Below are 15,418 nucleotides of genomic sequence, written 5' to 3' on the forward strand. Positions count from 1 at the left end.
GGCGAAGAAAGGAAGATGTGTTTTGCCAGCACACAAAATACAGGCAGGCACTGTCTGCTCTGCAAGAGGCTGCTCACTGGGCACGTACGGTGGCCCCGGCCCCGGCCGCGGGGAGCCTGCTAGGATCGCAGAATCTGGTGTCAACAAACTGGGCATTCAGACACAGTGACACTGAGAGGCTCTGCTCCACAAAACCCGGGCTGGGCGGAGTCGGACTTCCCAGGTAATTGGCATCCAGCCTGGCAGGTCCCTGCGTTCCTCCAAACGCTGCCTTTTGTCTTAGAGATACACTGGGATCTGTTCTTCAGATTCCAAGCAAACCAGGGCACCGGCATCTTATTATCACCTCTGTGTTCACTTCTCCTCAGCCAAGTTCATGGGCACGCTCCCACGTTATGTGTCAAAAGTACGTTAAGGGCTTACCGTTTTCTTTCAACCCTGAAAATGCATTATGAAGAGCAGGAGGGAAGAGTCTAAAGACAGGGAATAAAGTAATGAAAAGCACCCTCTACCCCCAAATCACCCTGTTTGGAATAAAAAGGGAGTAAGTTAAGAATAGTCTTCTAAACCTTCCCTGAGAGTGTTCTGAAAATCAAATGGCATCTTTCAAGAAAAGGTGAGGCGTCTGCACTTCATTCTCCCCTTGGGACCTTAAAGCAGTGAATTCACTCAATGTATGTGTTCAGTGAAGTGCCAGTGTTAGACAGGGACCTGGAGAAACTTGTGGAAGGCACAGGGCCTCCATCCTCCGGGCATCTCACTGGCATCAGACCCTCTGGTCTCTGAAATCTCACTGCACGGTGGTTGTTTTAGCACATGACACCTTGGAAGGAATTTTCAATGTAATTCACAGACTTGCCTTCTTAACTAGGATCTGAAAAATCTAAATTTTAGAGAACTCACACCTCCATGAGAATCTATTTTTAAAAATCCATTTGAGTGTCTGCCAGGGTGACTATCGGGCGCTCCTGGGGTGCAGATTCCTGTGGGAACACGGAGAGCGTGTGTGTCATGGCGGAGACGCCCGGTGCCCACCTTTGTACTGATGCAGGTCAGTCAGGTTCTCCTGGTACGTGAGGATGATGGTCTGGTACTGAGTGACGATCTGGCGCCGGAGGCTCTCCCAGCAGGGAGACAGCTCCCCCAGCTCCTCCAGTTCACACACTCTGCAAGCGAGACACAGGCGTCAGGCCCAGGGCTGCACCGCCCGGAAAACACAGTGCCCACAGAAGCATCAGATGCCAGGGAGGGCCGGCACCGGAGTCAGGCCGCACAGCAGGGGCGTGAGGGGCTCCCCAGGAGGAAGGGCTGCACGAAACGCAGACCCCCGACCACAGGGCAAGTGCACAGAGAAGCTTCTTACAGAAACTTAGCCAAATGTTCGAGGCAAACCAAGTGGAGGAGCGGAGAGGAGAGCGGCTCCACCTGGGCCCGACACCCTGGCTCCTGCAGAAACCACAGGGCGAAGGCTCAAGCTGCGGCCACTGGGCCTGGCAGAGCAGTGACCTGTGACCCTCCCAAACGCAAGAGCTGGAGACCTGTAAGTAACTGCTATGATTTGTTGTCTCCAGAAAAGTAACAAAACACAAGATTAATTAAAAAAAAAAAAAAAAGAAGAAGAAGAAGAACCACTTTAGGAACCTGGGTAGCAGGAAAGTATAAAAAGACTAAAATCCTCATTTTATAGGAAATCAATAGCTAATCCCTGAACCTAATTAAAAGTACTCTACCCATATATTGCATATATTTAGGAATACAGCAGTTAACACTAACATGGATAACCCTGAGACTTACGTTCTTAACAGTCTTGGGGCAGTATTTAGCTTTTTATATTATGCACATTTTCCTTTGAAGGGAAAAAAAAACCTAATTTATAGAAGTTTTTAGGAATCTACTAAATTGTCTGATATTAGCCGAAACTGGTTTAGCTCAGTGGATAGAGCATGGACCTGCGGACTGAAAGGTCCAGGGTTCGATTCCAGTCAGAGGCATGTACCTTGGTTGCGGGCACATCCCCAGTGCAAGAGGCAGCTGATCGATGATTCTCTCTCATCGATGTTTCTACTCTCTATCCCTCTCTTCCTCTCTGTAAAATATCAATAAAATATATTTTAAAAATTAAAAAAAAATTGTCTGATATTAAAAAAAACACTGTACTACTTTACTGTTATACTAGAGGCCTGGTGTACAAAATGTGTGCATGGTGGGAGTCCCCTTAGCCCAGCCTGCACCCTCTCCAATCTGGGACCCCTGGGGGGATGTCCAACTGCCAGTTTAGGCCAGATCAGGTCTAAACTGGCCATCGGACATCCCTCTACAGTCCTGGACTGCTGGATCCTAATCGCTCACTTGCCTGCCTGCCTGGTCGCCCCTAACTGTCCCCACCCTGCTGGCCTGATCACCCCTCATTGCCTCTGTGTGCCAGCCTGATCACTCCTAACTGCCCAACACCCCCTGCCAGCCTGGTCACCCCTTACTGTACCCCCTGCTGGCCTGGTCACCCATAGCTGCCCCCTCCCCCCTCCCCCCTGTAGGCCTAATCACCCTTCATGCGCCACCCCTCTCCCCCCCACCCCCCCGTTGCCGGCCTGGTTGTCCCACACAGCCTATGGTTCAGTCATTTGGTTGTCCCTCACTAACCCCCCTGCCATAGGCAGCCATCTTCTGAGGGTGTGAGGGTCAATTTGCATATTACCTCTTTATTATATAGGATTAGCAAAAATAACGTACCCTGGCTGGTGTGGCTCAGTTGGTTAGAGCATCGACCTGTACACTAAAAGGTTGTGAGTTTGATTCCCGGTCAGGGTACATACCCAGACTGCAGGTTCGATCCCTGGTTGGGCATGTACAGGAGGCCACTGATCTGTTTCTCTCTCCCTTCCTCTGGCTGCCAAATCAACTACAGCGTGTCCTTGGGTGAGGACTTAAAAAGTCAATGTAAAAGGACCCGGCACAGGCCAGGCTGGGGGGCTTGGGGGGAGCAGTATCCTCACTCCGAGGCCCACTGGCTCCAGCCTCAGCTCGCTCACCCGCACCCTGTGGTCCCTCTGGATGTCTCTGCTGTGCTTCATGTGGCTCCTCCTTATGCTCCTGGAGTCAGTTTAATGTCAGAGGCCTGCTCAGACCACCCTCCCTTCCAGGCCCCCTTTCACTTTCTGCGGACACATCGGGGCTCCGTGTGTGGCCCCCAGTTCTGTTAATGACTGTCCCCCGGGGTGTCTCGCACAGCACCTGCCATGTGACGAGTAGAAAACAGCACAACCCTCGAAAGCAAAGTGCTTATGTGAACAGGCTCTGAGCACAGCGTGTGAGAGCACACACCGAGCACCAATGGGAAAATGGTGCCCTAACTAGGAATGGTAAGGGAAGGTACGTGGTAGCTCTGTGTAAAGACACAATATGGAAAAGCTGAAAGGAAAAAAGTAAAAATTAAAATACATATAAACTATGTATGAATAGAGAGAAAGCAGCTCTGTATTTCTTGCCATTTTTCTTTTAAGTTTGATTTTTTCAAGATGAAAATTTAAAATGAAACATTTGTGTTAAAAAGGTAGGATGGTGGCTGCAATGTTTTCTTTCATGTTTGTTACACTGTGTCTGTAATTAACGCCGCTTTATGACAAGGAGCAGTCATGACAGTGAAGGGCGAGCCCCGGCCTCTCCCTGCCGCGGCACCAGTGGGCGTGCCCTGAGCTGGAAGGACGCCCCAGGGGGTCCTGCTCAACTTCCCAGAGCCCGTATCACGGGGGCTGCCCACGCAAACTGCTGGCCCGGGCGGCCACAACTGAAGAATGACCAGCTACTTTTAACTTCCTGAGGCCCAGAGCGGTGGAAGGAGAGGGAGCGGGTACCGAGAGCCGGGCAGGTCTAGTGAAGTCTCCGCACAGAACCCCCAGGACGCAGATGAGCAAACGGGGCTGTGGGAGCCCAGGCCACAAAGCCACCCAGGCAGAGGCTGGCCTGTCACCTGGCCTGTCTGGGCCAGTCTCTGTCCGCCGCCCACATCTAAGCTTTCCGAAGGCACACGGCGCGGCCTGGTGGGTGGGCAGCCGCTCCACCTGGCCTCACCTGGCCGCGTCTTCCTCCAGCAGCAGCTTCACGAACTGCCGGGGCACGTGCAGGGAGAGCACGCTCTCCGCCATCTGCTCCAGGATCCGCAGGTGGTTGCCGTCGGTGGTGGGGAAGCGGTACATGCGGCAGATGGCGCCGCCGAACACTGAGGGACGGGAGACAGAGACTGCGTGAGCAGGCTGCAGACCCGGGCGGGTCCTGACTGTTCATCTCAATTAAACGTCTAAACCACATGTGTCAAACACAAGGCCCGCGGGCCAAATCCGTCCCGCCAGGCCTTGCAATGTGGCCCACACCGCGCTGTCATCACTGCACTCCGCTGCGTTTCCATCACAATGACAGTTTATGACTGTTCAGTAAACCATTCGGCCCGCGATTTAGGCTGGATTTTAGATTTTGGCCCCTTCTCTGATTGAGTTCGACACCCCTAGGACTCTAAACCAAAAGCCCACCAGCTGACTGAGCCTGAATGCTCTTCCCTGGGACATGCAATCCCCTTGTCCCAGAATGCATCACTAACTCCCAAATACAAGGCTGTGCCGGTGAGCCGGCAGCCACGAAGGCCAGCGTTGGCAAGAGACAGGGAGGCGGGGAGGCAGCGCCTCCTTGGAGGTTTACCAACTCGCTAAACGCTGGCAAAGGAAGCTCCGAGGAGCCGGCTGGCGTGGCTCAGTGGCTGAGCAGCGACCTATGAACGGGATTTCACAGTTCAATTCCAGGTCAAGTCATATGCCCGGGTTGTGGGCCCGAAACCCAGTGCGGGGCAGCCGACCAATGATTCTCTCTCATTATTGATGTTTCTATGTCTGTCTCCCTCTCCTTCCTCTCAGGAATCAATAATTTTTTTTTTTTTTTTTTTTAAGAAAAAGAGCTCAGCAGAGAGGAGCCCATCGGGCGCACGGCCGTGGCAGCCACAGCAGGGGGTGGAGAGGGTGACCAGGGACATCCCCGAGACGGGCAGAGGGCCAGGGAGGAGTCTGCTTACCCGATTTCAGTAAAGTGTCTTTACGCAAGGAAGCATATTTGGATCGGATTCCCAGCGCTTCGGTCAAGCTCTCGTCCACGGGCAGGACCATCTAGTGACACGTACAGGAAAGCACAAGCAGCCGTGAGCGCAGAGGTGGCGGCTGCCAGACCTCATAACAGAGCTCTCCAGGCGAACGGCACCGTCAGCTCTGCACTGAACAGGTCACCGAGGCCACAGACTGGCCAACCCATGTCCCCGCACAGTGACCGTGCCCCACTCAACACTTTCCAGAAACGAATGTCTTTTGACTGCGTCATTTCACCTCATATTTCAGAGTGCTGACGTGTAAAGTACAGGGAGGGAAAGTGATACCCAGAAATGTTTCCACGGCTGACGTCCCGGGCTCATTTGGGGTGAAAGGAGCTATGTCTGTACTTTAAAATGATATGTACCAGTGCTTGATTCTAAATTGGAATTCTAGTCTGAGAGCACAGATTGTTTCTGAACGTGAGAGAGAAAGAAGGCGAGGAGACAGCATGGGAGGGGAAGGGAATGGGAAGACAGAGCCCGCGAGGGGGTGTGAGAGGCTGCAGGGTGTGCAGACTTGAGATGTGTGTGCATGAGGCGACCATGAGCACCTGAGTCCCTGGGAGAGGAAGATACTAACAGATACCGAAGGCAGTCTGGGTCTCACTCCCCACCCCCACCCAGCCACCTCTCTCCCCTCCTGACTGCACCCTTCTCCTCTCCCCGCTCCTGACTGCACCCCCTCCACACCCTCCCCCCTCCTGACTGCACCCCCTCCTGAATGCACCCCCTTCACACCCTCTCTCCTCCTGACTGCACCCCCTCCACACCCTCTCCCCTCCTGACTGCAGCCCCTCCACACCCTCCCCCCTCCTGAGTGCACCCCCTCCCCCCTCCTGACTGCACCCCCTCCACACCCTCCAACCTGACTGCACCCCCTCCACACCCTCCCCTCCTGACTGCACCCCCTCCACACCCTCCCCCCTCCTGACAGCACCCCCTCCACACCTTCTCCCCTCCTGACTGCACCCCCTCCCCCCTCCTGACTGCACCCCCTCCACACCCTCCCCCCTCCTGACTGCACCCCCTCCCCCCTCCTGACTGCACCCGCTCCTGACTACACCCCCTCCACACCCTCCCCCCTCCTGACTGCACCCCCTCCTGACTGCACCCCCTCCACACCCTCCCCCCTCCTGACTGCACCCCCTCCTGACTGCACCCCCTCCACACCCTCCCCCCTCCTGACTGCACCCCCTCCTGACTGCACCCCCTCCACACCCTCTCCCCTCCTGACTGCAGCCCCTCCACACCCTCCCCCCTCCTGACTGCACCCCCTCCACACCCTCCCCCCTCCTGACTGCACCCCCTCCACACCCTCCCCCCTCCTGACTGCACCCCCTCCTGACTGCACCCCCTCCACACCCTCTCCCCTCCTGACTGCACCCCCTCCACACCCTCCCCCCTCCTGACTGCACCCCCTCCTGACTGCACCCCCCTCCACACCCTCCCCCCTCCTGACTGCACCCCCTCCACACCCTCCCCCCTCCTGACTGCACCCCCTCCACACCCTCCCCCCTCCTGACTGCACCCCCTCCACACCCTCCCCCCTCCTGACTGCACCCCCTCCACACCCTCTCCCCTCCTGACTGCACCCCCTCCACACCCTCTCCCCTCCTGACTGCACCCCCTCCTCCCTCCTGACTGCACCCCCTCCGCACCCTCTATCCTCCTGACTGCACCCCCTCCACACCCTCCCCCCTCCTGACTGCACCCCCTCCACACCCTCCCCCCTCCTGACTGCACCCCCTCCACACCCTCCCCCCCTCCTGACTGCAGCCCCTCCTGACTGCACCCCCTCCACACCCTCCCCCTCCTGACTGCACCCCCTCCACACCCTCCCCCTCCTGACTGCACCCCCTCCACACCCTCCCCCTCCTGACTGCAGCCCCTCCGCCAGGTTGCCCCATTCAGAGGAGGCCCGTGTGGCCCGGGCAGAGCGGGCTCCAGGGCAGCAGAGCCTGAGGGCTCCCTTCTCCCCCGGTGAGAGCGCCGGGGACTGGCAGGTCCTGTGACGGGCGGCAGCGCAGCCCCCCTGCTCCCCCTGCGGCGGAGGCAGAGCCCATCAGACAGGGGCCGTCACTCCTTCCGTGACGGGTGCTCACCCTCCCGTTGACGGTGTCCAGAGTCCGGGTCACTGGAGGCCGCTGGTCTGACTTCTCCTCCATCTGCCAGCCGATCACCGTGATGTTACCCACACGGTCACTCTCCGCAGACCTGCAACGAGCCACGCGCTTTGGGAAGTGGCGTCGTGGGGCTCCATTTCTGCGTCAGCTCAGCATCCTGTCCCCGAGGTCCAGGGCGTGCCAGGGCCTGGCCGCCAGCCGGGCAGCCTTTGCTGCACGCCCAGACCCGGGGGGGGGCGGGGGGTGACGGGACACAGACGGGAAACCAAAGCTCCAGGGGAAGTGCGAGCATGCCCGGTGATGCTGAGGGGGAACCCGTGCTTGGCCCCCTGGGCTGAGCCCTGCCCCAGGCAGCAGCAGGGACACGTCTGGAAACCAGGACTGGAGAGAACCTTCTTCTGGGACCAGACCCTTCCTGCTCCTTCCCGACCGTCCTCAAGCTTTCTTTTTGCTTTTGCTTTTTTTAATATATTTTATTGATTTTTTACAGAGAGGAGGAGGGAGGGATACAGAGTTAGAAACATCGATGAGAGAGAATCATCGATCAGCTGCCTCTTGCACACCCCCCTACTGGGGATGTGCCCGCAACCAAGGTACATGCCCTTGACCGGAATCGAACCTGGGACCTTTCAGTCCGCAGGCCGACACTCTATCCACTGAGCCAAACCAGTTTTGGCCCTGCTCAAGCTTTGATTTTCCCCCAGACCAAGGCCTGGACCCCAAGTCAGCTGAGGTCACCCAGGGTTTCCCAAAGCCTGTAATTCCTGGCGCGATACAGCTGATGCCCCTCCAGCAGGCCAGGTTCACCCTAGACTGCAGGAGGGCTGCAACCTGGCCCATCTGGCTCAGCCAGGGGCGCCCGGGCTTGTATGAGATGTCTGACCGAGCCAGTCCTAACGGACATGTGGTCACCGCCGGTGCCAATCGCCTTTGTGACTCAGTGTCCTCATGCCGGAAAGTCCTTTCCCCGCACCATCCCAACGGTCATCCTCAGCTCCTTTACAAAGGACGATCGGTGCCCACTTATTACGTGTGCTCGGGTCCAACTGGGATTACTCCGGCACATCGTGTACCTGGCTATTTTCCTCTACAGCCCCTGTCCCCACGCCCTCTCGTTTCCCTAGGACTCTTCCTCTCTCCCCGTCAGGTCTCCACACGCACCAGGCGCCTCAGGACTCTCGTCCTGCCTGATGCCGGCGGCACCGGTGCCCCCATGGCGCAGAGTCAGTGCAGGGAATTGATCCTCTTTGCCAACATTTCCTTCGCTATTTTGGAATGTTTTCCCAATTTTCACATTTTGAAAACAAGAACACCAAGTCAGGGTTTGGATGGGAGTTGCCCCTAAAATGAATTTGGGAAGGGTTGCCATCCTGACATTTTTCTCCCAGAGACATGGTGGGGGCCCCGCCTCCCCCTCCCCCCTCCCCCCCAAGTATTTACTGAGCCCTAAGCCCTGTCACATGTGCTTAGGATACAACAATGAGCAAAACAGACAAACCCCTGCTTTCTGGGAGCTGACACTGCTGGGGAGGAAGCAGACACTATAAGCTTATCTGGTCAATCAGATGTGATCCAGGTCTTCCTTCAGGTCTGAGTCCAGCTGTGCTCAGACTTACTACGGTGCCACATGTGCCCACCTCCATTAGCCCTCTGACGGGCTATTTGCTTTCCCTTCAGTGACAACCACTCCCTGCTAAGACCAGCCCCTGGGAGAGGCAGGAAATGAGGCCCTTTCCCACCAGTCCCTGGACCTCCAGATCCTTTCAAAGGAACAGAATTAAATACCAACCTCAGTGTTAAATGCAACCGATGATGCCTGTCCTGGAGCAGGTCCTTGACAATAAAGGTCCCGGAGCCCAGCAGGTACATCTGAGGCAGAAGGAACACAGCGTGAGCCCGGGCTCTGCCTCGGCCCCATGCCCAGGCCGGGGCACGCTGGCTGCTGCCTGAGCACCTCTGACCCCACTGCAGGAGCCCACAGGGACGCGCGGGAAGAAATTCTGAAGGCCAATCCCAGGTGAGCCAGCAGCGAAGCCAGTGGCAGGTGCTCCTCTCACTGAAATGACTCGCTGAAAAGCGAAGAGAGGCCCCTGAATCACACGCTACTTAACTGTTCCCTGAGATCTGTCTTTGACGTCGTACACGGAGAGCTTGATCTGCGTCATCTGATTGATGAGGGAGTCTTGGAAGAAGGCAATGCTGCTTAAGAATATAGGGTTGTTGGTTCCCTAGAACGGAAAAGAAAATCCTCAGAACACAGAGTTGAATTTTTAAGTTATTACTCATTTCACAATGAGAAACTGACATCCTTACCAACTTGGATCAACATTTGCTCATGGCCGCCTAAACGAATGCAGTCAACCAAGACCCTGCTTTTCAAGAAGGATGAAGGCGTCCCACAGACCCTCCCCGCCCAGACACGGGGGCCCCTCAGCAGGAGGCTTCTTCAGCATGGAAACAGGTGGACGTTCACGTGTTGTTCAACTGGAGAGATACACTATGCAATTGCATCTACTGCTTTGGGCTGTTCCTGTAAGGTGTCCAAGGCGGATGGGAGGAAATGAATAGCTAAGTCGTTTCTTACTTCCAGAATCCTGTGGTTTGGGATAATGAAGGCCTGACCTATTTAAACCTGAGAACTAGCTGCTAGTTTCTAGATCACAGGTGGTTTCTCCTGGCAGTTTGGCCTCGCTCCCTGCCCCAAAGCCCCACAGTAACATACTCCCTTTCTCAGGCAGCGTTAGTTACCTCAGCCAAACGGCTCACGCTGCACCTGTGCGGGGGCTATGCCTGTGGCTGAGCCCCTCTGCAGCTCCAGATCCAGTCTCCACGCCTGCTGGACAGCGCCCACCCTCCCTCTGCCCTGCTTAACCACTGACTCTCCTCCCTGGGAGGCTACAAACGTGGGCATCTGCCTCGGTACCTCCTTCTCGTCATTCTCAGCCTCCAAGTTACAATAAACCTCCATAAACCTACTCTCACCCTGGCCAGTGTCCTCAGTGGTTAGAGCATCAGCCCGAGCACTGAAGGGGCTCGGGTTCAATTCCCGGTCAAGGGCACATGCCTGGGTTGCAGGTTAAATCCCTGGCCCAGGTTGGCACATGCAAGAAGCAACCAATTGATGTGCCTCTCTTACATCGATGATTTTCTCTCTCCCTCCCCCTCCCCTTCTCTCTCCCCGCCCTCTCTTTCCCCCTTCTACCCTCTCTAAAAATCAATGGGGAAAATATACTCTTTCGGGTGAGGATTAACAAAACAAAACAAAAAATTAAAAACCCTCTCTCACAGGCACCCCCGCCCCTCCTTCCCAACGTGTCAGGTGCCACATTGCACTCCCTCAACACTTCTGGTCAGGTGACCCTCATGTAGAACTCCCAGCCTGACTTCTGAGGCTCCCCCCTTGCTCTCCACCTGTGCCTTCTGCACACACTGACCAGGCTGACGTTATTCTCCGAGCCACATGATGCTCCCCACCGCCATTACAGACTCTGCAATGCTCTGCAGCATGTGGTCCCTAGACCGGCAGCTGGCCATGACCTGGAGCCTGGGAGAAACAGAGTCTTAGGCTCCACTGACCTATCGAGTCAGAATTTCATTAGGGGGCGTAGGAAGCCACCTCCGGTCCTCAGAACTGGCTGGGACCCCACCCTCCTGGTGCTAACCTCACCCTTAACACTCCCCGCACTCTGCTGGGTACAGATGCCCACACTCATTCCTGCCCCGCCCTCAGGAAGGCCAGCCTCGTGGGGCAGGGCCGGGCCTCCCTGGCCTCTGCACCCCCCGCAGCACCCAGCCCTGTGCTGCGTGCAGACAGTGCTCAACAAAGGCTCAGGCACAGGACTGCTGACTTGCACGTGGAAACAAGTTTACAAGAGAATGAAAAGGTCTCTTCCAAAATGTAAAGGAGGGCCACGGAGGCAGTGTGGGGAGCCTGCCGGAGACCGCCAGGCCGGACACTCACAGGAGCGCAGGCAGCCACAGGCGCCCGCGGACCCACAGCAACGCCTCCTCTTAGTTTCACAGCCTACACACTGAGCTCAACTGTCTACCCGGCTTCTGTGACAGCCCCAAGGTGAATGCCTAACAGTTACTTTAAGGAAAAAGTAAGTGTGTAATACACAACTCTAAAGGATACAAAATAAAAACCAACAAAAATAGGGGTATGTCCAGTAAGAGAGTTGGTTAAGAGTTACTCTCCAAATTTGATCAATGAGCATAATTTATAAAAGTGGCAGCCAACTGGAAGTGACAAGGAAGAAATGAATCTTCCTCTTAAAAGGCAACCAATTTTATAGCATCCCTGTTCAAAATTAACCAGCCAGTAACTGATCAATAATTGTAAAGGATATGGCAAAAAAAAAGTGCCCTCCAAAACTGTGATGAAAATATCAATTGCTAAAAATACACGGACAACAGCAAGAATTCAGAGAAATGATCCCAGCTGCGGTGCTCAGGTGGTGAGCAGCCTCCCTGGGGGAGCCCTGTCCCCGGCCCCGGCCAGCAGACGCACCTCGATGATCTCGGTCTGCGCGTGCTTCGTCCAGAACGCCTGCGGAGGGGTGGTCACACTCACTGCCACAAAACTATTTGGTTTCCGGTCCAGCGATGGCGTGTGCAGCTCACTACAAGCTATGGAATCGAACGGGAGAGAAAAGAGTCCTTTAAAACCAGGCTCTAGTTAGTTCTCTGTTCCACACGCTCAGGAGCAAAGACAGTAAATGACACTCAGAGGGATGAGGCAATCACACTGTCTATCCGTGTCTCAGGGAACCGACGTTTTTCATTGGAAACAATCTCTTCCCACTCCCCCGACTCCCCCGAGGCCATGGCAGCAGTGCCCTCGCTGAGGGGAAGGTGAGCCAAGGGGCTTTCTGCGCCATGGAATGGAGCACAGAGCCAACACCTCACATGCACACCTAGTGTTCTAAGCATTTTGGAAGCAATGATCAGACTCAGAAGTGACTTACAGGGAAAACGGTCCTATGGCATGGACACCAACACATATCTGTAAAATGCAGTGAGAGAAAAGACCCTCTGCCACGAGACTAGGAAATGCTGCCGACCACAGACACTGTTACAGAAAATCATGAGGAAGCATCCTCCACGGAGCTGATTGCACGTGTGGCAATCGAAGTTCAGCCCTGAAGAAACAGCTTTCCTGGCAGAGCAGTGACCGCCCCGAGTGCTGGGGCACTTGCTTACATTCGGAGTTTTCCAACTGACTTTGACCCTTTGTGTCAGTGCTCTCACTGCCTTTATGGAGGAAAAAATTTTGGAGGGCCTCACACTATTATTCCTGCTCCCATCTTTCTCATTTGATTTTTTTGTTTTTTGTTTTTTGTTAGGGTTAGCGTTAGGGTTAGGGTTAGGGTTAGGATTAGGATTAGGGTTAGGGTTTTTAAAATGCTCAATTTGATTTTTAAAATGCTCTCTAGTGATTTAAAATTTAGAAATTGACTTTTACTTCTGGAAATTAATTTTGGTTCTCTAATTATCCCCTTTATAACATTGTTTAGCACTGCCTCAAAGGTGGGAGATGCTCCGTCACCACCACTTTGCTCACCAGCCATGAGCCGGCTTCTAGGTGAGTGTCACTCCTCCTGTGGGAGCGCAATGACCGCCAGGAGGCAGCTCCTGCATTGGGCATCTATCCCCTGGTGGTCAGTGTGCAACATAGCAAATGGTCTTCTGCCATTTGGCCAATTTGCATACTACTCTTTTATTATCCTATATAATAAAAGACTAATATGCAAATTGTCCCCTTGAGTTTGATTGGGAGTTGACTGCTAGCTATGACATGCACTGACCACCTGGGGGCAGCACAGAACATGGTGGGTGTCGGTGACACAGTGTTGGCAGCCCTGATGGACCCCAACGAGAGCAGAACCGTGATGGAATGGTGGAGCAGGTGAGAGGGCAGCACCAGGCCAAGGCAGGTGCAAAAAGAGGCCCGATCGCCCTGCTGACCACCATCAGCAGTTGGCCACCACCAGCAGTGGGGGGGCAGGACATCTGCCCGGCTCCAAGGTGCTGAGGGAGCCAGGTGGGGGACCTGGTCCCAACTGGTCGCCCTGTAGGAGGGATGGTGGAGCAGGTGAGGGGGCAGTGCCAGGCCAAGGTGGGGTGCCAGGCAGTGCTGCGAGGCTGAGGGTATAAACTGGGCCCAATACCCGCAGGCCACCCGGAGGAACCAGTGCACCAGGCCTCTAGTTCAGGATAAGAAAATACAAAGAGGTTGGCTTTTGAGTTCTGAGAGTCATACAGAACTTTCCCCTCAGGCTAGAAAGTCCCTCTATACTTCCAGCCTCTGCCCACCTCGGCAGCCACTTTCTGACTTCCATCACTGTTGTCTGCTCTTGAATTGCACATAAGTGGCATGTTTTAAGATTCACCTATATTGTTCTATATATATATATATATTCCATTGTATAAATGCACTAATTTTTTTTATCCATTTTGTTAGTAGACATTTGGGTTGCTTCATTTTGAGCCATTATAAATAAAGGAGCTATAAACATTCTTGTTCAAGTCTTCCTGTGAACGTAGGTTTTCCTTCCTCTTGACAAGCACCTAAGGGTGGCATTTCGAGGTCACAGCAGAGGATAGGTCTCACTTCACAGGCCAACCGCTCTCTAAGCGGCGCACGTTGTACACACCATCACAACGTGCAGGAATGCCAACTGCCAACACTTGTGAGCTCAGTGCTTATCTCAGTTGTTCTAATAGATGTTTTAATTCACACTTCTGTGATATGAAACATCTTTTCACCATATGCTTACTGGCCATTTTTATAACTTCATCAAGAGTCTAATCAAGACTTCTGCTTATTTTTAAATTGGATTGTTGACTTTTTAATTGCTGGTGTGTAAGCATTCTACTTTACAATACTAAATTATATGTTTTAGATTATAATTTATAGTATATAAAATATATGTTAACTATATTCATGTAAATTTAAAATTTATATAGAACCCTCGTGTCCATCAGCAGAATAAACTATGGCTGGCACACGATGGAAGCCACTCAGAGAGGCCGGATGAGTTCTGGCCGCAGAGCTGCCCGTCCAGCGCTAGTCCAGAGCATTATGCGAAGTGAACACAACCACACCCAGAGGCTGGGCACTGCATGATTCTACTGTGTGAAACCAGAGAGGCCTCACTCCAGGAAACAGGCCGACAGCTGACTAGGAGCGAGGCTGAGAACACGAGGCTAGTGGTTACATGCATAACATGCTTATCAAAACTCACTGATGCTACACTTAAAATGGGTACATTTTACATACAAATTATAGCTCAATGTTAACTTAAAACAAAATGAAAGAAGAGTCAAAGATAACCAGACTTTGTGGAAGGCCCGTAACATGAAAGAAAAGATAGAACTTGGAAGACCTGAGAACTTGCAGAAAGTAGAAGACAAGGTCAAAGAAAGCACGCGTCAGAGCAGTGATAGCTGCAGAGTGTGTTTCTGATTCCTCCTGATGGTCGGGTGATGCAGGACAAGGGGTGGAAGTGTGCTCACACTCCGCTGTGAACTTGGACTGGCATCACAGCTTGTAAAGAGCAATAAAGCTCCAGGCTGATGGGCACCCCGTGCACAGCCGTGCTCACTGCCCACTGCAGACCAGGCATCAGGCAAGGGCTGGGAACCCTGAACTAGCTGAGGAGCATGAAACTTGAAATGGGGACGTTTCAGAGTTTAAAATTTGGCAATAATGCACTTATATTTTTATGGGTTTAGCAACTTGTCAAAGTCCTTCTGTTTTGTTTTAACCACCATGAGCTTGTCTCTCAAACAGCAACGCCTCATAAGACCCATGAGGAAACCCATCCAGCAAGGTCAAGGGCAGGTTCAAGGCTGGGCAGTTAGTTTACAGCACAGTCTGGATGAGATTCCAGGTCATCTGGTTGACAGCATCTCTTGGACACCTCTGCCAAGCCACCGGCCAATGCTGACTACCGTCCAGGAGATGAGGGGGGAGAGATGGCCACCAGAGCCCAGTGCCTCCAGAGAAGCATCCCAGCTGGCCCCGCCTTGCTCTCCTGCCACACTTCCCGATCCCAGGGCTGGCGCAGTCTCTGATGCTCTGAGAGGGAGAGTACACAAGTGTCATCACCTGTGGTCACAGAGTAGGGAATGAGGACTAGGACAGCGTTTTTCAACCGCTGTTCCG

The 15,418-nt window shown here is 53.9% G+C and overlaps 1 protein-coding gene across 15 annotated transcripts in view; it reads right to left on the reverse strand.

The window, feature by feature from the left end:
* INPP4A (inositol polyphosphate-4-phosphatase type I A) overlaps window positions 1-15,418 on the reverse strand; it is a 107,035-nt gene that overhangs the window by 33,226 nt on the left and 58,391 nt on the right. For all 15 annotated transcript variants that reach the window (XM_036454096.2, XM_036454105.2, XM_036454097.2 and 12 more), the window contains exons 5-11: window positions 11,759-11,877; window positions 9,360-9,476; window positions 9,038-9,117; window positions 7,228-7,339; window positions 5,057-5,147; window positions 4,069-4,216; window positions 1,036-1,166 (exon numbers count right to left, since the gene is read on the reverse strand). In XM_036454096.2, coding sequence (XP_036309989.1) covers window positions 1,036-1,166; window positions 4,069-4,216; window positions 5,057-5,147; window positions 7,228-7,339; window positions 9,038-9,117; window positions 9,360-9,476; window positions 11,759-11,877 — 798 coding nt within the window. The remainder of the gene's footprint in view (window positions 1-1,035; window positions 1,167-4,068; window positions 4,217-5,056; window positions 5,148-7,227; window positions 7,340-9,037; window positions 9,118-9,359; window positions 9,477-11,758; window positions 11,878-15,418) is intronic.

Source organism: Pipistrellus kuhlii, unplaced genomic scaffold (assembly GCF_014108245.1).
Source record: "Pipistrellus kuhlii isolate mPipKuh1 unplaced genomic scaffold, mPipKuh1.p scaffold_m20_p_27, whole genome shotgun sequence".
Classification (NCBI taxonomy): Eukaryota; Metazoa; Chordata; class Mammalia; order Chiroptera; family Vespertilionidae; genus Pipistrellus; species Pipistrellus kuhlii.